This window comes from Brienomyrus brachyistius, chromosome 23 (assembly GCF_023856365.1).
Source record: "Brienomyrus brachyistius isolate T26 chromosome 23, BBRACH_0.4, whole genome shotgun sequence".
Taxonomy (NCBI): domain Eukaryota; kingdom Metazoa; phylum Chordata; class Actinopteri; order Osteoglossiformes; family Mormyridae; genus Brienomyrus; species Brienomyrus brachyistius.
The window spans coordinates 7,117,150-7,132,944 of NC_064555.1; the positions used below are offsets into that span (position 1 = coordinate 7,117,150).

The 15,795-nt window shown below is 50.2% G+C and overlaps 1 protein-coding gene across 1 annotated transcript in view; it reads left to right on the forward strand.

Annotated features, from left to right (window-relative positions):
- Nucleotides 1–622: 622 nt before the first annotated feature.
- Nucleotides 623–15,795, forward strand: part of trps1 (trichorhinophalangeal syndrome I) — a 65,427-nt gene continuing 50,254 nt past the window's right edge. Inside the window, exons 1-3 of the mRNA XM_048993486.1 lie at nucleotides 623–3,357; nucleotides 3,537–4,576; nucleotides 10,430–11,514. Of these exons, the coding sequence (XP_048849443.1) occupies nucleotides 3,539–4,576; nucleotides 10,430–11,514 (2,123 nt within the window). The 5' untranslated portion in view covers nucleotides 623–3,357; nucleotides 3,537–3,538. The remainder of the gene's footprint in view (nucleotides 3,358–3,536; nucleotides 4,577–10,429; nucleotides 11,515–15,795) is intronic.

The window sequence follows — 15,795 nt, forward strand, 5'->3', positions numbered from 1 at the left end:
CACCGGGCCCGACGTCTAAAAAGACCCACGGTGAAATTCAGCCGGAATGAGATCGTCATGCTCCGTGATTGATGTTGCCTCTTAACTGTTATTATAAGCGGAGCAGGCGCGACGCTGGTTGGGATAGCAGCCTTATGGACCTCCCCTGACGCTCAGGCCTGTACCGTTCAGGTCATACCTGGGGTGTCGTCGTCATTCGGAATCTCTCCGGGCTCTGTGCTCATGCTCACAGATGGCTGCGATTTAAAGCTACGTCGTTCGGCCTTTTGAAGGTTGCACCCGGACATGTCGTCCCACCCCACGCATGTGCGTGACTGGGTATGTCATACACAAAGCGTGTGCCGTCTGTCTCCCACCACTATCTGTCTGTCGCGGTCTGTCACCTGTCACATGACCAAACAGCTGTTGCGCGGCGTAGCTTTGGTCGCTAACTCCGTGGACCTGTGAGTAGCCACTTTATAACTCTCCCGTTCCCCCCACCCCTCCTTTTTTTCGGGTGGGGCGGGGGGGTGTTTTCTCAGCCTCCACACAAAGGCATGAGTGTGGAGGAAGGGGGGTGGAGTGAGAAGGTCTGCTGAGGCTACTGTTGAGCAGTTTGTCTGGGGGCCTCACTAACGTGACGCGCCGGTGCCGGAGCCAGAGGGCACCTAGAGGTGAACCCGTACAGTTTATCCTGCTCGGTATGCAGATCCTCTCCGCATCCGATTGGCTCGCCACGCCGCCACTCTTCAATGAAAGTCATTGATTGGCCGATCCGTCTCAAAAGCACATTATATTTTATAAAGTCTTAAATTTGCACAATAATGGCAAAGGAATGCAGTTATAAAAGTGTAACGGCTGTGTTGGGGAGCACTGATCCTCAGTGTGACGTCGTTAGCGCCTCCTGGCTGTGGGAGCCCCTGGTTTGATGTCTTTGGATGATGCTTTGAGATTGTAATGTCTTGCTGGTTTTCTGGAGTTATTCTCGTAACTGTAAGCATTATCTGAAGTCATACAACTTCCTTTGAAAGCCCTTGCTGTTAAGACATGGCCGTTAAGGCTGGTCAAACCAAATGGTATGGATGTTGTTCTGAATACTTTTTGGTGGCTGTCTGGTGTATTATGTGGTGACTGACTATGCGTTAACTGTAACGATTGTAAATTGACATCACTATCACTTATCTATTCCAGCCTCTGAGATTTGTGTCCCTTTGTGTTACAGCATAACTTGTGTGTGTTTTCCGAGGGCCATCGCATCTCGTTTTAATTCTTGGATGTCGCCCCCGTTTTGCTGTGATGGCGGGACGTGACATTTGTCACCTTTTACACTGATGTGTGGGACGAGGGAAAAGCGTCAAGTTTAATGACATCGCCGCAGAATCCAAGCGTAGATCTTCATGTTGCAGATTTTTATGGTGTGACTGAAGGGACAGAGCTGATTATTCTGCGTGGCACGTTTACCTCACCTGTTTACTTCTGCCAGCGAGCTTCGCCTTCGGCACACCGAGCCGAAACCTTTGTTTATGTTATTTCTCGCCTTGGAGTGTTGAAGATGAGTCTTTATCGCTCCCACCTTGGGGTTTTAGTGGCCAACGCTGGTGCACTTGGGTGCCGCTTTTCCCATGTGCTGATTTCAGGGTGTCTCGCCGTAAACATGTTGGCACATTCACCGGCGACGCGACTGCCGGGCGGTCCGCCATCTTGGGCTCTGGCAGGGGTCGCCACTCCGAGTGGGTGATTACGCTGGGATCCTCAGTGATCGCGCCTGGAGAGAGTTAACGGATCCCAGAAGCTCATCCGGGGGAATTCAGCGCTGAGAATTGGAAAGGTTTTTACCGGTATCAGACGAAGATGATGGTGCCCACAGTTCGCAGGAACTGCCCAATTCTGGTTCTTGTCTTCATGTTCTAGTGCCCCCCCCGCCTTTTTAAAATGAAACCGTGGGACGGCAGAATGATCGGCCTGTAAGTCAGCGCCTGATGTAGGTCAGCCCAGTTACTGATCTGCATTCTGGGTCTGCATTCTGGGTCACAGCGGTCTTTAGCCGCCTGTCTACGCACTTTACTTTTTCCCCAAGTCGGACAGTTGTGAGGAATCGTATTCATATCTTATTTGAAGTTTTTTTGAGAGTTGTTAGTGCTGACACATGTTAGTGTTGTGGTAAAGTGGTTGTCTTGTATCTGTATTCTGATTAGATCTTCCCGGAAAAGGGATTTGAGGGGTGGGTGGGGTGTTGGTGCCCTGATTGATCTGCGCTCTAACAAGATTGATTTGTTACAGTCTGGCCTTATAGGGCTGCAGAGGACAAATACTTGTATAGTCGGTTTAGTCAAGTCTGTAATTTTATACTTGCAAATGGCAGCTGCTGGGGACTGTTGAAGATGTGCAGTTCCCATCGCCTCTCACTTCCGAGTCGCAAGGAAGAGTAGCCGGTTCGTTTTTTGGGAAACTCTGCTTTTACGGGTAAACGGAGAGCTTCTGGACCTGAGAGGGATCTCGCATAAATGTTACATGCGACCCTTGAGCTGCTGGGAGCTGCGGGGTGAGTCTGCTATGTTCGGTGCGGTCCTCGCTGCTTCATCTTCGCCTCCCAAGCACGGTGCTGTAACGCAGAGAGGAGCTTCTGCAGTGACCTGGGTGCAGTTTGGGCTTTAGAGCTGCTGCTTTAGACCAGGCTATGCTAAGGGCAGGCAGTTGCAGGCGTCACTGAGGTGTTACTGTATTCATTGCCCATGTGAGCCCCGCCCTACCACAGCAAACAGGAAGTTGATTTCGGGGTTGTCCACTGATTTCCTGTCCGTTTTTTTTTTCCTTCCAGTCAATGGAATTATGATTTTTAAAATCTTTTTCTGTTGCTAATCATTCCTTTTTTAGAATCTCCAAAATTTGACACATTATGTGGTGAAGTTTAAAATTTGTAGTATTTAGTGAATTTTTTTGTGATTTACGCAGGTTTTCAGTCTTTTTCAGTTTGAGTTGAATTAATGAATATTTGTGGGGGGGGACACAGGTCTATGTGTTAGTAGGTACTTTATTCGGATTTTGTAATAAGATTACAATCAATCATTTTTTTTTGTTTTGCTTTAAACCCAAAGCACTGAGTCAAAGCCAGAAAAAGGCGAATCTGTTACCCAGATCGGTCATCGCAGCGCAGATTTTACTCATTATCATACCATGAACAGAAGGGCTTAATTGTCACTTAAACTCTTGCTTTGTTTATGGAGTCAGTTGGTAAACTGTAGTTGTTTTGAGGTAACAGTTCCTTGCGTGAAATTCGATAGAACGCTGAGCAGCTTGACGGGGACGGATTCAGAAATGTCGGGTTGCGCTTTTGCTTTTTCGGGTTCTTTTCCGGAAGTCTCCAGCGCGGCTTTGAAGGTCAGTGGACTGTGCACTGGTCTGTCTTCCTCGCTCATGTTTTTCCATACCCAGTAATTATGGCCTTCTACGTACTTTGTTTTTCCTTCCGCTGCATTTCTGATATTATTCGCCGTACGTCCGAACCTCCCTTTGTCCGTGTGTTTGTTAATGGGTTGTTGTTTTTTTTTTTCTTGCAGATATGGTCCGGAAAAAGAATCCCCCTTTGAGAAGCTTCGGCGGTGAGGAGGAGGCTGGAGAAGCAGCGGCTGCAGGGTGCGCAGGTGCCGAGAGCGAGGGTGCGGGAGCGCGCGGCCGGGACCTCCGCGCCGATCACATGCGGGGGGAGCCTGGCCACGCCGATGAGCTGCAGCCAGACAGGGAGGAGGATCTGTGCGCGCTCGTCCAGCGGCTCTCTCCCGGCATCAAAAGGGACTTGAAAGGCGGGGCGGCGACGGCGGCGCCGGCGAGCCAGAGGCCTGTCTCCAATTACGAAAGCCACAAGAAGGGAGGAAATGTTCCGTCCTTCCCCCGTGATGAGGTGACAGACAGAAATATGCTGGCACTCTTATCCCCAGCTGCTGGGCGCGTCTGCGACGGGCTTGAGTCTCCCGGCAGATCAGAAGCAGATGGGGGCGCGGAGCGGGCTTGCAGCCCGGCCGGGGACCCGGGGGAGGGCGGGGAGGGAAGGAGCGGCTGCGTTGGGGAGGGGCTGCGACGTTCGCCGGGCGGCCAGGCGGGCGGGACTGGCTGCACTGCCACCCAGGGCTGTCCCAGCAACGGCGAGGACCGGGGCTCCACCGGAAGCTCGCTGGCTCCGACGGGTGAGGTGGGCGCCGACAGGCCTAGGACAGCTTTCCACCTGGCGCACGGGCGCAGGAACAGCGAGGACGGCGCCGATGAACCAGGCGGCGCCTCCACCGACGGCCGAGCGCGGCCGCCCTCCTCGCCGAAGCTGCAGGACTTCAAATGCAACATTTGCGGCTACGGTTACTACGGCAATGACCCCACGGACCTGCTTAAGCACTTCCGCAAATATCACCTGGGCCTTCACAACCGCACACGGCAGGACGCCGAGCTGGACACCAAGATCCTGGCCCTGCACAACATGGTGCAGTTCTCCGGCCAGGCTCACGCCAAAGATGCGGGCCGCCTGCTCCCGCACAGCCTCCTGACGGGAGCGCTGCCCGAAGCAGGCCCCCCCCGGCCCATGCTGCTCAACGGCACCTATGACGTGCAGGTACCCCCCCCTCTCCGTACCTCGGCTAGTTACCTGTGCTTCTGCCCCTAGTTAGCTTTTTCCGGGTTAGTACCAGAGATCACCAAGCCGGCGTCTTGGCGGTGCTGCGGGTCGGACCCCACATCATCCTGGAAGTCATTCGTGTCCATGCTCATTCTTTGCTTACCAGGGTTGATAGAGACGGAAACAACCTTTTTCATTAAGGCAATAATGTGAAAAATATGATTACAGGTGAGGGGATTGTTTGTCTGTTGGATAAGGACAAATTGTTATCCAGACAGCTAAAGGTCACATGACACGAGCGGTTTCTTTTCCCGCCATTGCGGTAAATCGGCAGCGACCAGTCACGATGAGCAGCACCTCTAATTATGGGTTAGGTTTGGAAAACTCTGGAGAAATGTTTATTGTCTTGTAGCTGCGTGCGTTGTTATAAAGCTGGCGCTTAGGTGCATTCTCTGATCCCGCTGGTCACTCACTCGCCAATGTCGGTAAGTTGATTTAATCGAAGCGATGGGTGCCCTGTCATTGAGGGTTAGCCTGAGAGCTGCAGAGAATGACGCTCCCGCCTGCTGTTAGTGTCATAGCAGGATTCATGTAGCTGCGTTTCTGCTGTTTTTAGTAGAGTTTGTTTCATTAAGCAGTTCGACCAGGGTAATTTAAGTAAATCTCAGTTGGTTTTTTAGTGTGTAAATAGATTATAGGTGATAGTTATAAGTAGAAATGTATTGTTGTTTTTGCAATAGTTTTAAAAATATTTATATGCTTCGTGAATGGAGGGCACAACTTGTCGACAGTTCAGAATCACCTGTCGTAAAAGCTGTTAGCTAATTCTTATCAAGCGCGTTATTTTCTCTAGTGGCTGGAGTCGTTATCAGCACAAATCTGGACTTGTGAGAAGTTGACAGCCGCCCCCTCCCCCTGCCTTTGTCATAACATTTTTTTTAATGACTTTTACTTGGATCAATACAAGTTCTAATTAGACTTAATTTTAACATTTTATCCAAATGTACTTAAATGGGGGGCGGCATGGTGGTGCAGTGATTAGCACTGTTGCCTCACACGGCCCGGGTTTGAGTCTCTGCGGCCCGGGTTTGAGTCTCCGCCTGGGTCACGTGTGTGGAGTTTGCATGTTCTCCCCATGTCGTCGTGGGGTTTCCTCCAGGTACTCCGGTTTCCCCCCACAGTCCAAAAACATGCTGAGGCTAATTGGAGTTGCTAAATTGCCCGTAGGTGTGCATGTGAGAGTGAATGGTGTGTGAGTGTGCCCTGCGATGGGCTGGCCCCCCATCCTGGGTTGTTCCCTGCCTCGTGCCCATTGCTTCCGGGATAGGCTCCGGACCCCCCGCGACCCAGTAGTAGGATAAGCGGTTTGGAAAATGGATGGATGGATGTACTTAAATGTGATCTGTTTGTAAGACGCTACAAGAAAGTGACACGCGACTAAATTATTCTGTCGGCGGAAACTACAGGAAGAGGCGTATTACTTTAGAAGTCATGGACATTTTTACAAACAGCAATAATGTGAGTGGGTGAAGAATGAATTATTACAGGTTATTAAGTAAATGAAAAATGTCTACTCTTATCTGCCACTGCATGTTAGTCTTACAGTTATGTTACAATTGAAATTGTTGAGATTTAAATATTTGTCAGCACTCTGTTTATTGACAATAAAATATTTCTAGTATTAATTTGATTTCAAAATACAAACAACATTAGGCCAGAGTCCAATTATTGCATGATAAAATGACACACTTTCTGTAATTAATGCTTAATTACATGGTGATAACATTAGTGGTTATGTCAGAACATTATTAATTGGTCTGAAGTCTGGCATTTAAATGCATCTTTAGATCCACGGCCTGTATTTTAAGGATCCGTCTCGATATATTTCCAGTCGTTCTGAATGCGACTTTCTGCTCGTGTTCACTGTCACTTTTCTCTGACAGGAGTGTCTTGGAAATTCCCCACCGTTGTCTGTCATGATAACTTTAAATTCTGCCACTTCAAGAAACCATTTTGGGCCTAAGTGGGCCAGCTTGGTGGTCATCCAGTATTTAAGTCACTCGGTCGTTACTGTGATACCACTGTCCCCCCCCGAATCTCTCACCCGCCCATCGGAGAGCCACACGTTGACGCCTGGAACCAGCTCCTTGATGCGAGGCCTGCTAATCTCCCCGCAACTTCGGGGCCTGACGTCATGCCAAAAGGCCCTTTGTGAGTGGCTAAGCCCTCTCTGTCAGGATTCCAGCCGGGTTTCAGTCGCACTGAGTCACCGTGCAGCTCTGACACGGCATACAGGCCAGCCATGCTTTTACAGCCCTGATATATTACCCAGACTCCTCTCAATCAATACCATAATCCCTTTCTAAAATGCTCTCCGGCTCGTGCCGTTCTCTTCTTAATGCATGAAATCAATCTGTTCGCGGGGTGTGATGTGGCCGCTGGCCGCGTACCGCCACTCCTGTGCCCCCGACTTCCGGGGTGTCACACATGCAGCCTGGTGTCTTGAACACCCCCAGCCCCCCCCCCCCCCCCGGTGAACCTGCATAATTCAAGTTGCATTAGAAACCACCTGGCAGGTCTCTCCTCCACACCTTACTGCTCACTGAGCTGCTTTTAGAATGTTCTACGATGAGAATGTAGACATTAGTCTCCTTGTAGGTCCTGGTGTTCACTGCTTAAGGCAGGTGGCCCAGATAATGAGCGGGAAAAGCAGCTTTGGAGGTGGAGTGGGGATCATTGGTTTAAGTCTTTGACTGGGATGTGAAAACGGTACGTTCGTGTGCTCCTGGTCCAGCCTCCGATGTCTTATCTGTGGTGGTACCGGCCTTTGCGAGCCTGACACGCCAGTAAGGGGGGGCCCTGCGCTCGCATGGCCAGACTCGGGGGCGCTGCCTACCTGCCTCGCACGCCCTGCTCTGCGCCCTTACGCACACCTTTGTTCCCCTCATGTTGCCACATGTGCCATCCCATAATCCCACCCCCCCCAACGCTTAATCCAGAGTAAACAAGAGAAACCAGAGTAATTTCAGGTACTGATTGAAGTGCCTATTTTCAGTATTTACTTTATAGATTCTCTGCCTTCTGTGTGCTTTAATCTGCCCAATTGGCTTTATGCTACTTAAATGACCAGGTGAGCAACGTGTATGGAACTAGTTAATAGCGCTACTTAACCCTTTCCTGATATGCGGACGCCGGTGTGCTGTGGGGTACGGCCTTATATCTAGATACGCGCCGGCTCGAGTCCCCGGACATCCCCGTTCTCGCAGAATGCTTAATCGGAACTCCTCCATTTAAAACGCTAAGCTTTGTAAATGTATAAAGTGCCCGTCACTCTGGGTGGGTACTTAGTCCCGACGACGAAATGACAATTTGCCGATTTATTTAAATCGCGTTTAAATAACATAATGTATTGTAGTGATGCATATGTTTCAATCTGTTGTGATCTTATGCTCGCCATAAATATACTTTTAAATCTAACAAATGTGTAACGGTATGAGGTGGAATTTTCCATGCAGTAAAAGTGATTTTCTCAATACCTTGCATTGGGGCAGAGCTGGGGATCTGAAGTGAGCCAATGAAAACAACGGACTCAATTTATTTTAAATGAGAGGTAATGGCCAGATGTTGGATGAATTTATCTGCACAATTTTCAGTGTGGTTTGCTCTTGAATTCAACAATGTCATGTTAGCAATTCGAGTGGCGCATTTAGCTCCAGAATTACTTGAAAATGAGGTGGATCTGGCTTGCGGCTTAATGTGATATTGGGCTGTTTGAGTGTTTATCCTATGGTGTAATGTCATTTATCTAATTTCATTCTCTGTCCCCCCCCCCCCCCACCCCCACCCCCTCGAATTGCTCCGCCTGTTATTGTTTCACTCTTAAGAGGAATGGCTGCATAATTTGTAGCCTCGAAATTTTCAGATGTTTGCGATCGGGTTCGTGTGCTTTTGTGGGAATCGCAGCGGCAGTCGTTTGCTTTTGCCTTTCGACAAAGAACACGAAGCAGCCCCAAATGCTAACAGTGGCCCGGACGTGCCGTAATAAGCAGATTCTGCTCAAACTGCCAGGTGCCCCCCCCCCTCCTTCCCCTCCTGCGCAGACGTGTCTAATGATGTCAGAGACAGCTGGAACTCTGCTGTCCTCCTGAGTTACCGTGAGGAGCGGGGAAAGCCACCGGTAGGGTCCAGGCAGCGCTAGAAACATGAACAAACTGTTACACTGTCATTCCTATTGGCTCCCACTCACTGTAATTACACATTTGACAGTGTGGCTCAAAACCTAGGCTAACTTCACATGGGAGGCATGAACCCTGAGACCGATAATTGTTCCAGATGGGTGGGCAGCCTGATTAGATAGGGAGAGCTGTCCTGGTTAAGCGTGGGCCAGGGTGAGCGGCCGTGCAGACAGGCTGCTCATTAGAGTCGTGGTAAACAGACAAAACCTGCTGTGGCACCCTGAACCTCAGCGCCATGTACTTCACAGGCCTCGTGTGTGTGTGTGTGTGTGTGTGTGTGTGTGTGTGTGTGTGTGAGAATGTCACGTAAGGTAATCTGCAAATCCTCCCGACTCGCCCCTTTATCCCCGTAACTGGTTTGTGCAGTGAAACGATACAGCTCGCATTCAGTCGATATCCTGAAGATGCCTCTGAAATAAAGGGTTTTAATTAAGGCAGGAATGTGCCGCGCTTCTCTCCCTTTCGCATGCGCCGGTTTTACGTGCAAAGCCATGCGAGCGATGTGGAGACGCGGCCCTGGGCGTCTCCGCGTTCCGTAAGCGCCGCGGCGCCCCGCGGGCGTGTGATTGGGTATCAGCTTCATCGGCGCGTGGGGTCACGGGGGGTTACATAAGACTCGGTGGAATGCGAGTCATCTCTCAAATTAACGGCATGCTTTGAGGTCATACAGGTAGGGTCCGTATGTGTGCGTCAGTTGGCCTTATTTATGCGTTTATTTGATACACAAATCTGTCTTATTGTCCACTGTCATCTCAATGAAAATGCTGTCTGAGCCTTAGCGCTTCAGGCACATATAAAGAATGAAATCATGTCAAATCCTGCTGCTCTTACAATAATGTGAAATTGTTTCCATGTAAAAAAATAATTTAAAAAAATTGTTGCCAGGAATTGCTTAAATCCTCTAACTTCCTGAACCTTTATTAGTAATGTGTATCGTGATGTGCATAGATCTTTTTAATAATTCATATGTTCAGTCTGCAGTTGCTACATCTTTGGGTCGTGCCGTTTGTGAAGCGTTTTTTTTTGGGGGGGTGGACCTGCAGCACCCCATGCCCGCACCCACTACTTCGTTTGCCCGGTAACTGCGGGATTGGCAGCTTCCCGGTTGGCCTCGCAGATATAGCTGGGATCTTCACCGTTTGTGCAGGTGCAGTGATTTAGTTTGTCTGTAAACCAGACGGACGAAGAGGCATGTCCCTGCAGCAATGGCACCTGGAGATGCACTTCCCGTTTTCGTCTTGGTGACCTCGACCATTGTGGATGTGTTTGTAATTTAGCTAGGTGCTTTGGAGCTCAAAGCATTAAAACTCCTCTACTTATCTTTCTGTTCATTAAATTCCTGGCACTGTTGACCTGTGACGTGGATTATAAAACATTACCGTCAGTTGTTTTTTTTGTGCTTATACATATTGTAAAATGGTTTTTAAGATGTTTAGAATGTTGTGGCTGTACGGAATCGCTATTGGGAATAAGCTGAAAATGTACCATGCAGTAAATGGATGTTTTACACCAGAGCAAGTTAGGGTCTGTTCGGGGCTTGTTGGTGGTGTTACTGGCTGCTTGGAGGAGCTTCCCATTTCCCCTCATGCTCCATTTTCTTTCTTGTTTGTGGCAGGTGACGCTAGGTGGTACCTTCATCGGCATCGGGCGGAAAACCCCCGACTGCCAGGGCAACACCAAGTACTTCCGCTGCAAGTTCTGCAACTTCACCTACATGGGCAGCTCGCCTACGGACCTGGAGCATCACTTCCTGGGCACCCACCCCAACAAGATTAAGGTGCACGGCGCCGGGTCGGACGGCAAGCTACCCGACAAGAACGGCACGGCCTCGGGCCGGGCGGGCGGAGTGCCTCGCGGGGCCTCCCTCTCTGGCGAACCCGCGAAATTGGCAGAACGCGTGGCCGTCAGGGCGGAGGACGACACCGTCGCCGGCTACTTTGTCCTCATTCAGCCGCTGGACCCCGCCGGACAGGACGGGGGCAACACCATGGGCTATTACTGGTGCAAATACTGCAGCTTCAGCTGCGAGGCGTCCAGTTCCCTCCGTCTCCTGGAGCATTATGGGAAAAAACACAGCCAGCCGGGCACTGTCGGCTCTGAGAGCCCCGTCCAGAACGACGGCTCTTTCCGTGGCGACGGGGGTAAGAGAAAGGAGGTGTACGGCAAGGCGGGGGCGGCCGACCTGGATACGGTGGTCACCAGCTACAACTGCCAGTTCTGCGACTTCCGCTACTCCATGAGCCATGGAGCCGACGTCATCGTGGTGGCCCCACTGTTGCGCCACTACCAGCAGGCCCACAGCATCCATAAGTGCACCATCAAGCACTGCCCCTTCTGCCCCCAGGGCCTGTGTAGCCCCGAGAAGCACCTGGGTGAGATCTCCTACCCCTTCGCCTGCCGCAAGAGCAGCTGTTCTCACTGTGCCCTGCTGCTCCTGCAGCTGTCGGCCAGCCCGGCCACGCCGCGTGCCCGCGTCAAGCACCTGTGCGACCAGTGCCCCTTTTCGGACGCCGACATCGACGCACTGCTCCTGCACTATGACAGCGCGCATGGCTCCCCGCTGGTGCTGGAGGTGAAGCCTGACGCGGAGGCCGCGGGGGGCGAGCCGGGGACGGCCCAGGCCAAGGAGCCCAGGGACTTCCCCTGCAACAAGTGCGACTTTGTCACCGAGGCAGAGGAAGAGATCTTCCGGCACTACAGGTAAGCCTCTGCTACGTCTTGGTCGTCTCTGGTCGGTCCCTAGTTCCCAAACGTGACTCTTTCTCCAGCTTCCGAACTCGCTGACTCGGGTCGGCCCTAGCGCCTTGCTGGATTGCCTTACCTTTTGGCTGCCTGCTTCTTCTGTCTGCCGCGTCTTCAATGTTTGACTGTTTGTTTTGGAAGCTTATACTCCATGGGTGGGAGAGAGGCTGGAGTGCGAGGTTCCTGATATCCGGAAATGTGTGTGTGTGTGTGTGTGTGTGTGTGTGTGTGTGTGTGTGTGTGTGTGTGTGTGTGTGTGAGGGAGAAACTGGAGGCGGGTATATTGTATGATCTCTGTTGTGTGCTGATTGTCACAGATCTGCTTTAATAGTGGAATGTGTGAGCCTTTACTACGACAGCCATTTTGAAAGAAGTGAATCCGGCACTCAGTGATATTGCTTCAGGCCTCATGGTTACCACGGTTACATTTAGTTTAGTTTACGGTCTGCAATTAAACACAGCAGTAGTGTGTTTTATCGTTATCTATTATGTTACCCTAAATTCACAACTCCAAAACCTGTTAAACGAAGTTTTCTTATTGTGGCAAAACATTGTTTATATAAATCAACTTTATACAAACTTTATACAAAGTTTATATAAATCAGGAAATAGCAATAGCGTTTCTTCATTTTAATTATTTACTAATATCGAACAGTTGGTACTTGCATGGAAAGGTTTGTCAAAAGTCATGCATCTGTTCTTATCCTGAAATTCCTGAAAAGTTAATATTTTTCACTGTAGGTCTGTATCCTGTAAACTTTAGTAGTCAGGAATGTCCGTTGAGAAAAATGCATTTTGAATTATATGTCATGATTATCGTAATTTTATCGTAACTATTGTAACGTAAAATTGTTGCCATCCATATCAACTGGGACACTGTGACATCTGCTTGTTAGTGCTCGAAAACTTTTATAAACGAGACAGGTGTTAATATAGATTTGTAAACATCTACTGTAGATCAACATTTAATTACTTTTTCTTTTTGTTTTTGAACAGACGGTTAATTACCCAGAAACAGACCAAATGTGAGGGTGTCTCTAAACTCCAATTAAACTGTAGAGCCGTTAAAAGCGTAACTTTCTAGAACTTTCGTTGTTCATAATATCTGTTCTTCAGGGGTACATACAGGTGTGGTTCAGTCTCCTGTCTTGTTTCTATGTCTCTCATCATCTGAGGAGTTTCCCGGTTGATTTCGGGACCTTAAATACTGCCTGTTGCTGCACTTGCTGCTCGCTCTCTGCCTTGCTGTGTTTTGCACTGTCAGATGCCTGATGCTCTGTGCTAACATATGAATGTCTAACAGTAGATTAGTTCTTTGATAAATAGCCTTTCGTTTCTCCCCGGCTACCTGAGTGGCCCTTGTGACCGCTGGCATGCGCGCGCACTCACGCACGTGTATGGTAGTGAGCTTACGGTTTATTGTCTTTGACCCAGTCCCAACTGTGCTTGTGAATAAATACCCCCCCCCCCCCCCCGGCCAGTCCATCACCAGCCCCGCTTTGCAGCTCATGCTTGTTCAGCCATCCCTGTAGGCTCCGGCTCCTCTGTGCCCGACACTACCCCCCTGTCTGAGTATTCAGCAGGGGGTCCTGAAATGAAAGCCCCTGCCGTCGGGCCCCAGGGAGCGTCCTGGCAGGTTGGGGCCAGGGGCCCGGGGTTGGTGTTGGGGCCTGGGGCCTGGGGGTGTCTGCCGGGTAATGGGATTTCGAGGTCCTGGATTTATGGCAGTTCTCCCTCCCCCCACTTCCTGTACGATCCTCAGTGACACCCATAAATCAGTGGGGGGGGAGAGGGTGCGCGAGAGAAGCAATTGGGGTGACATATCTTCCCAGGTCAGCTGTGGAGGTGACGTCTTGTCCCAGTTGGACCTCCCTGAGCCCAGGCAGCCGCCCCTCCCCCCGCCCTCATGTACTGCAAATTACAGCCCCTCAGTGCCCCCTATTGATGGGTCGGGTACAGTTCGGTACTGTTACTTGTACTGATCACATGGGGGCGGTTCTCGGTGCTCTTGATGTCCATGCCATGCAGACAGACAGCTGGAGCACATTCGTCCGCGGCATCCAAACTCCAGTATCAACACCTCTTCCGTGAATGAGCCCCATCTCCTGGCTTCCTGGCTGCCAGATGCTGGCTACGTTGGATCGATACGCCGCCGCTTTCTCCATGTTCACGGTCACCGTAGGACCGTCATTAGGGGCCCTGCTCTCCCACCTTAAGGCCCCCAGCCGGCTGAGCATCTCCCAGATGTCTGTCCAGCCCCGCAATGCCCCAGCCGTGCCCCCCACTCCCCTGACCCTTGCTACAGGGGCTTGGGACCACATCTGCTAATTGCGTATGGGTGTGTTGTGAGGTTAAGGGATATTCCTCTTAGTTTCCATTTGGCATTGTTAAAATCGTGATGTATTTGGTATTTACAGAAATACCTCTTTACAAGATAAATATAATTATAGTGTCGCGACGAATCCATTTTTCTAGTTGTTTGAGTAATATATGACTAACCGGGGCACTAATCCCTACCTATACTGCAGGGAACCCTACAGTGGATAATACTGTGGTCTCACTCCTCCTGGGAAGTGGATTAGATTGCTATCCCAGCTGTGGGTGTGAGGTTTCCTCATTCCCCTCATTTTTGTGTGTTTTTGCGTAGCCCAAGCACACACTGGCTTGGTGAATGGGGGTGCTGAAGAGGCTTGGGGTTACATCCTCCTCAGATACTTTCACTGGTAATCAGTTGCTTTCTTCACAAATCGAGCTGCAGATCCTGATGCAGGAGATTTGGGTCTGAATGGAGGAATGGGATTCTGTCATTGCTGGGACCCAGCCCCCTGCAGGCTCCCCCGTGACCTATAGGGAGCGCCGCAGCATATTATAGTATTAGTATTTCTAGAGTAATTCTGGCTTGACACACAAATAGGGTCAATGCAAATTCTGGGTCGCGAGCTTTTGATCATCGATTCCCATTTAGCCGGAAATGCTTCACCTGTTGACGTTCGTAAGTTTTCTTATAGCTATTGTCGTGTTTATAGCGGGCTGTTCCACCGGTTTCTCCCTTTGTCCATACCCAGATGTGCAATTAATGTTTAAATGAAGCGTGAAAATGTTGCTGTCATCTGCTGTAGATGTTAAGAGGAACGCCCTCTGTGATCTGCCTCTCCTGCACTGAGTAATGGAATGAAAGCCGTCTTTGTAGAGGACAATTTTGATAATTAGTAAAAAGCTTTCAAAGTAATTTCCAATAAATGTGCTGAAAGAGAAATGACACAGGAATTCCTAATGCTGTGGTACCTTAAAGTGTGTCCTTGCTCTCATTGTTTGGCATTGCGTTGTGCCTTACTGTACTAGTTCAGTGTTTGTTTGCTCGATTCGATTGTGTTGCTCGATCCGGATCACGGTTGAGACGACAGATGCGTTATGATAAGCTGCGTCTGCAGTCTGAGGCATGTAGCTGGTGTTAGGGGCAGGCTGGGTTTATGGCAGAGCTGTGGTTGGGAGCGGCTGATGCTGAGCGAAAAGGTCTGTGGGTGTGCAGACTGCCCTTTCGGGGAGCCCGGTCCCCTGGCCACAGTGACATCACGTAAACCTGCCACAGGGGTGGGTCGTCATTTTCCGCTCCGAATGGTCCTGTCTAGTGCTGTGTGTGTGTGTGTGTGTGTGTGTGTGTGAGAGAGAGAGCGGAGTGACTTTTAAAACTTGTCACTCCCTGTACTGAGAAGCTGATGTGTATTTCGTCTGTACACATGTGCACACTCATGGAGGTGTCCTCTGTGTTGGGGGGGTGGGGGTGGAGGGGAGTTCCTCTGAGAGTGTCAGTGCTCCGACCTCGCTGCTTTAGCAAGTCCCCGTGTTCGCACTGCCTTTGCTGCGAGTCTGCACCCGCCTGGAAAGTTCTCACCTAGATTCCAGAGGTAATCCTGATAAGTAGTTGTGCCCACACACCAAGAAACAGGGTTACAGAGGGATGTGGCCTGCTTGTGAGCATCGGCTTGGTGGAAAGTTAGAACGTGGGAAGTGAATCGGCAGAGGAACACTGTTCCAGAACTTTCTGCTGCTGTGGGTCATTTGTATGTGTATTGAGGCATGTGGACTGGGGGGGGGGGGGGTCTGATAGTTGATAAGGAAATGAGAATTGGGGGCCATCTGTGGCAGTTAGAGTGATTCCCAGATAGTGCATAAGCAGATGTAGATTTTTTTTTTGATTATGGGGTTTAAGTTTGGAGATGTGTGGAGTGCTTGTTTTGG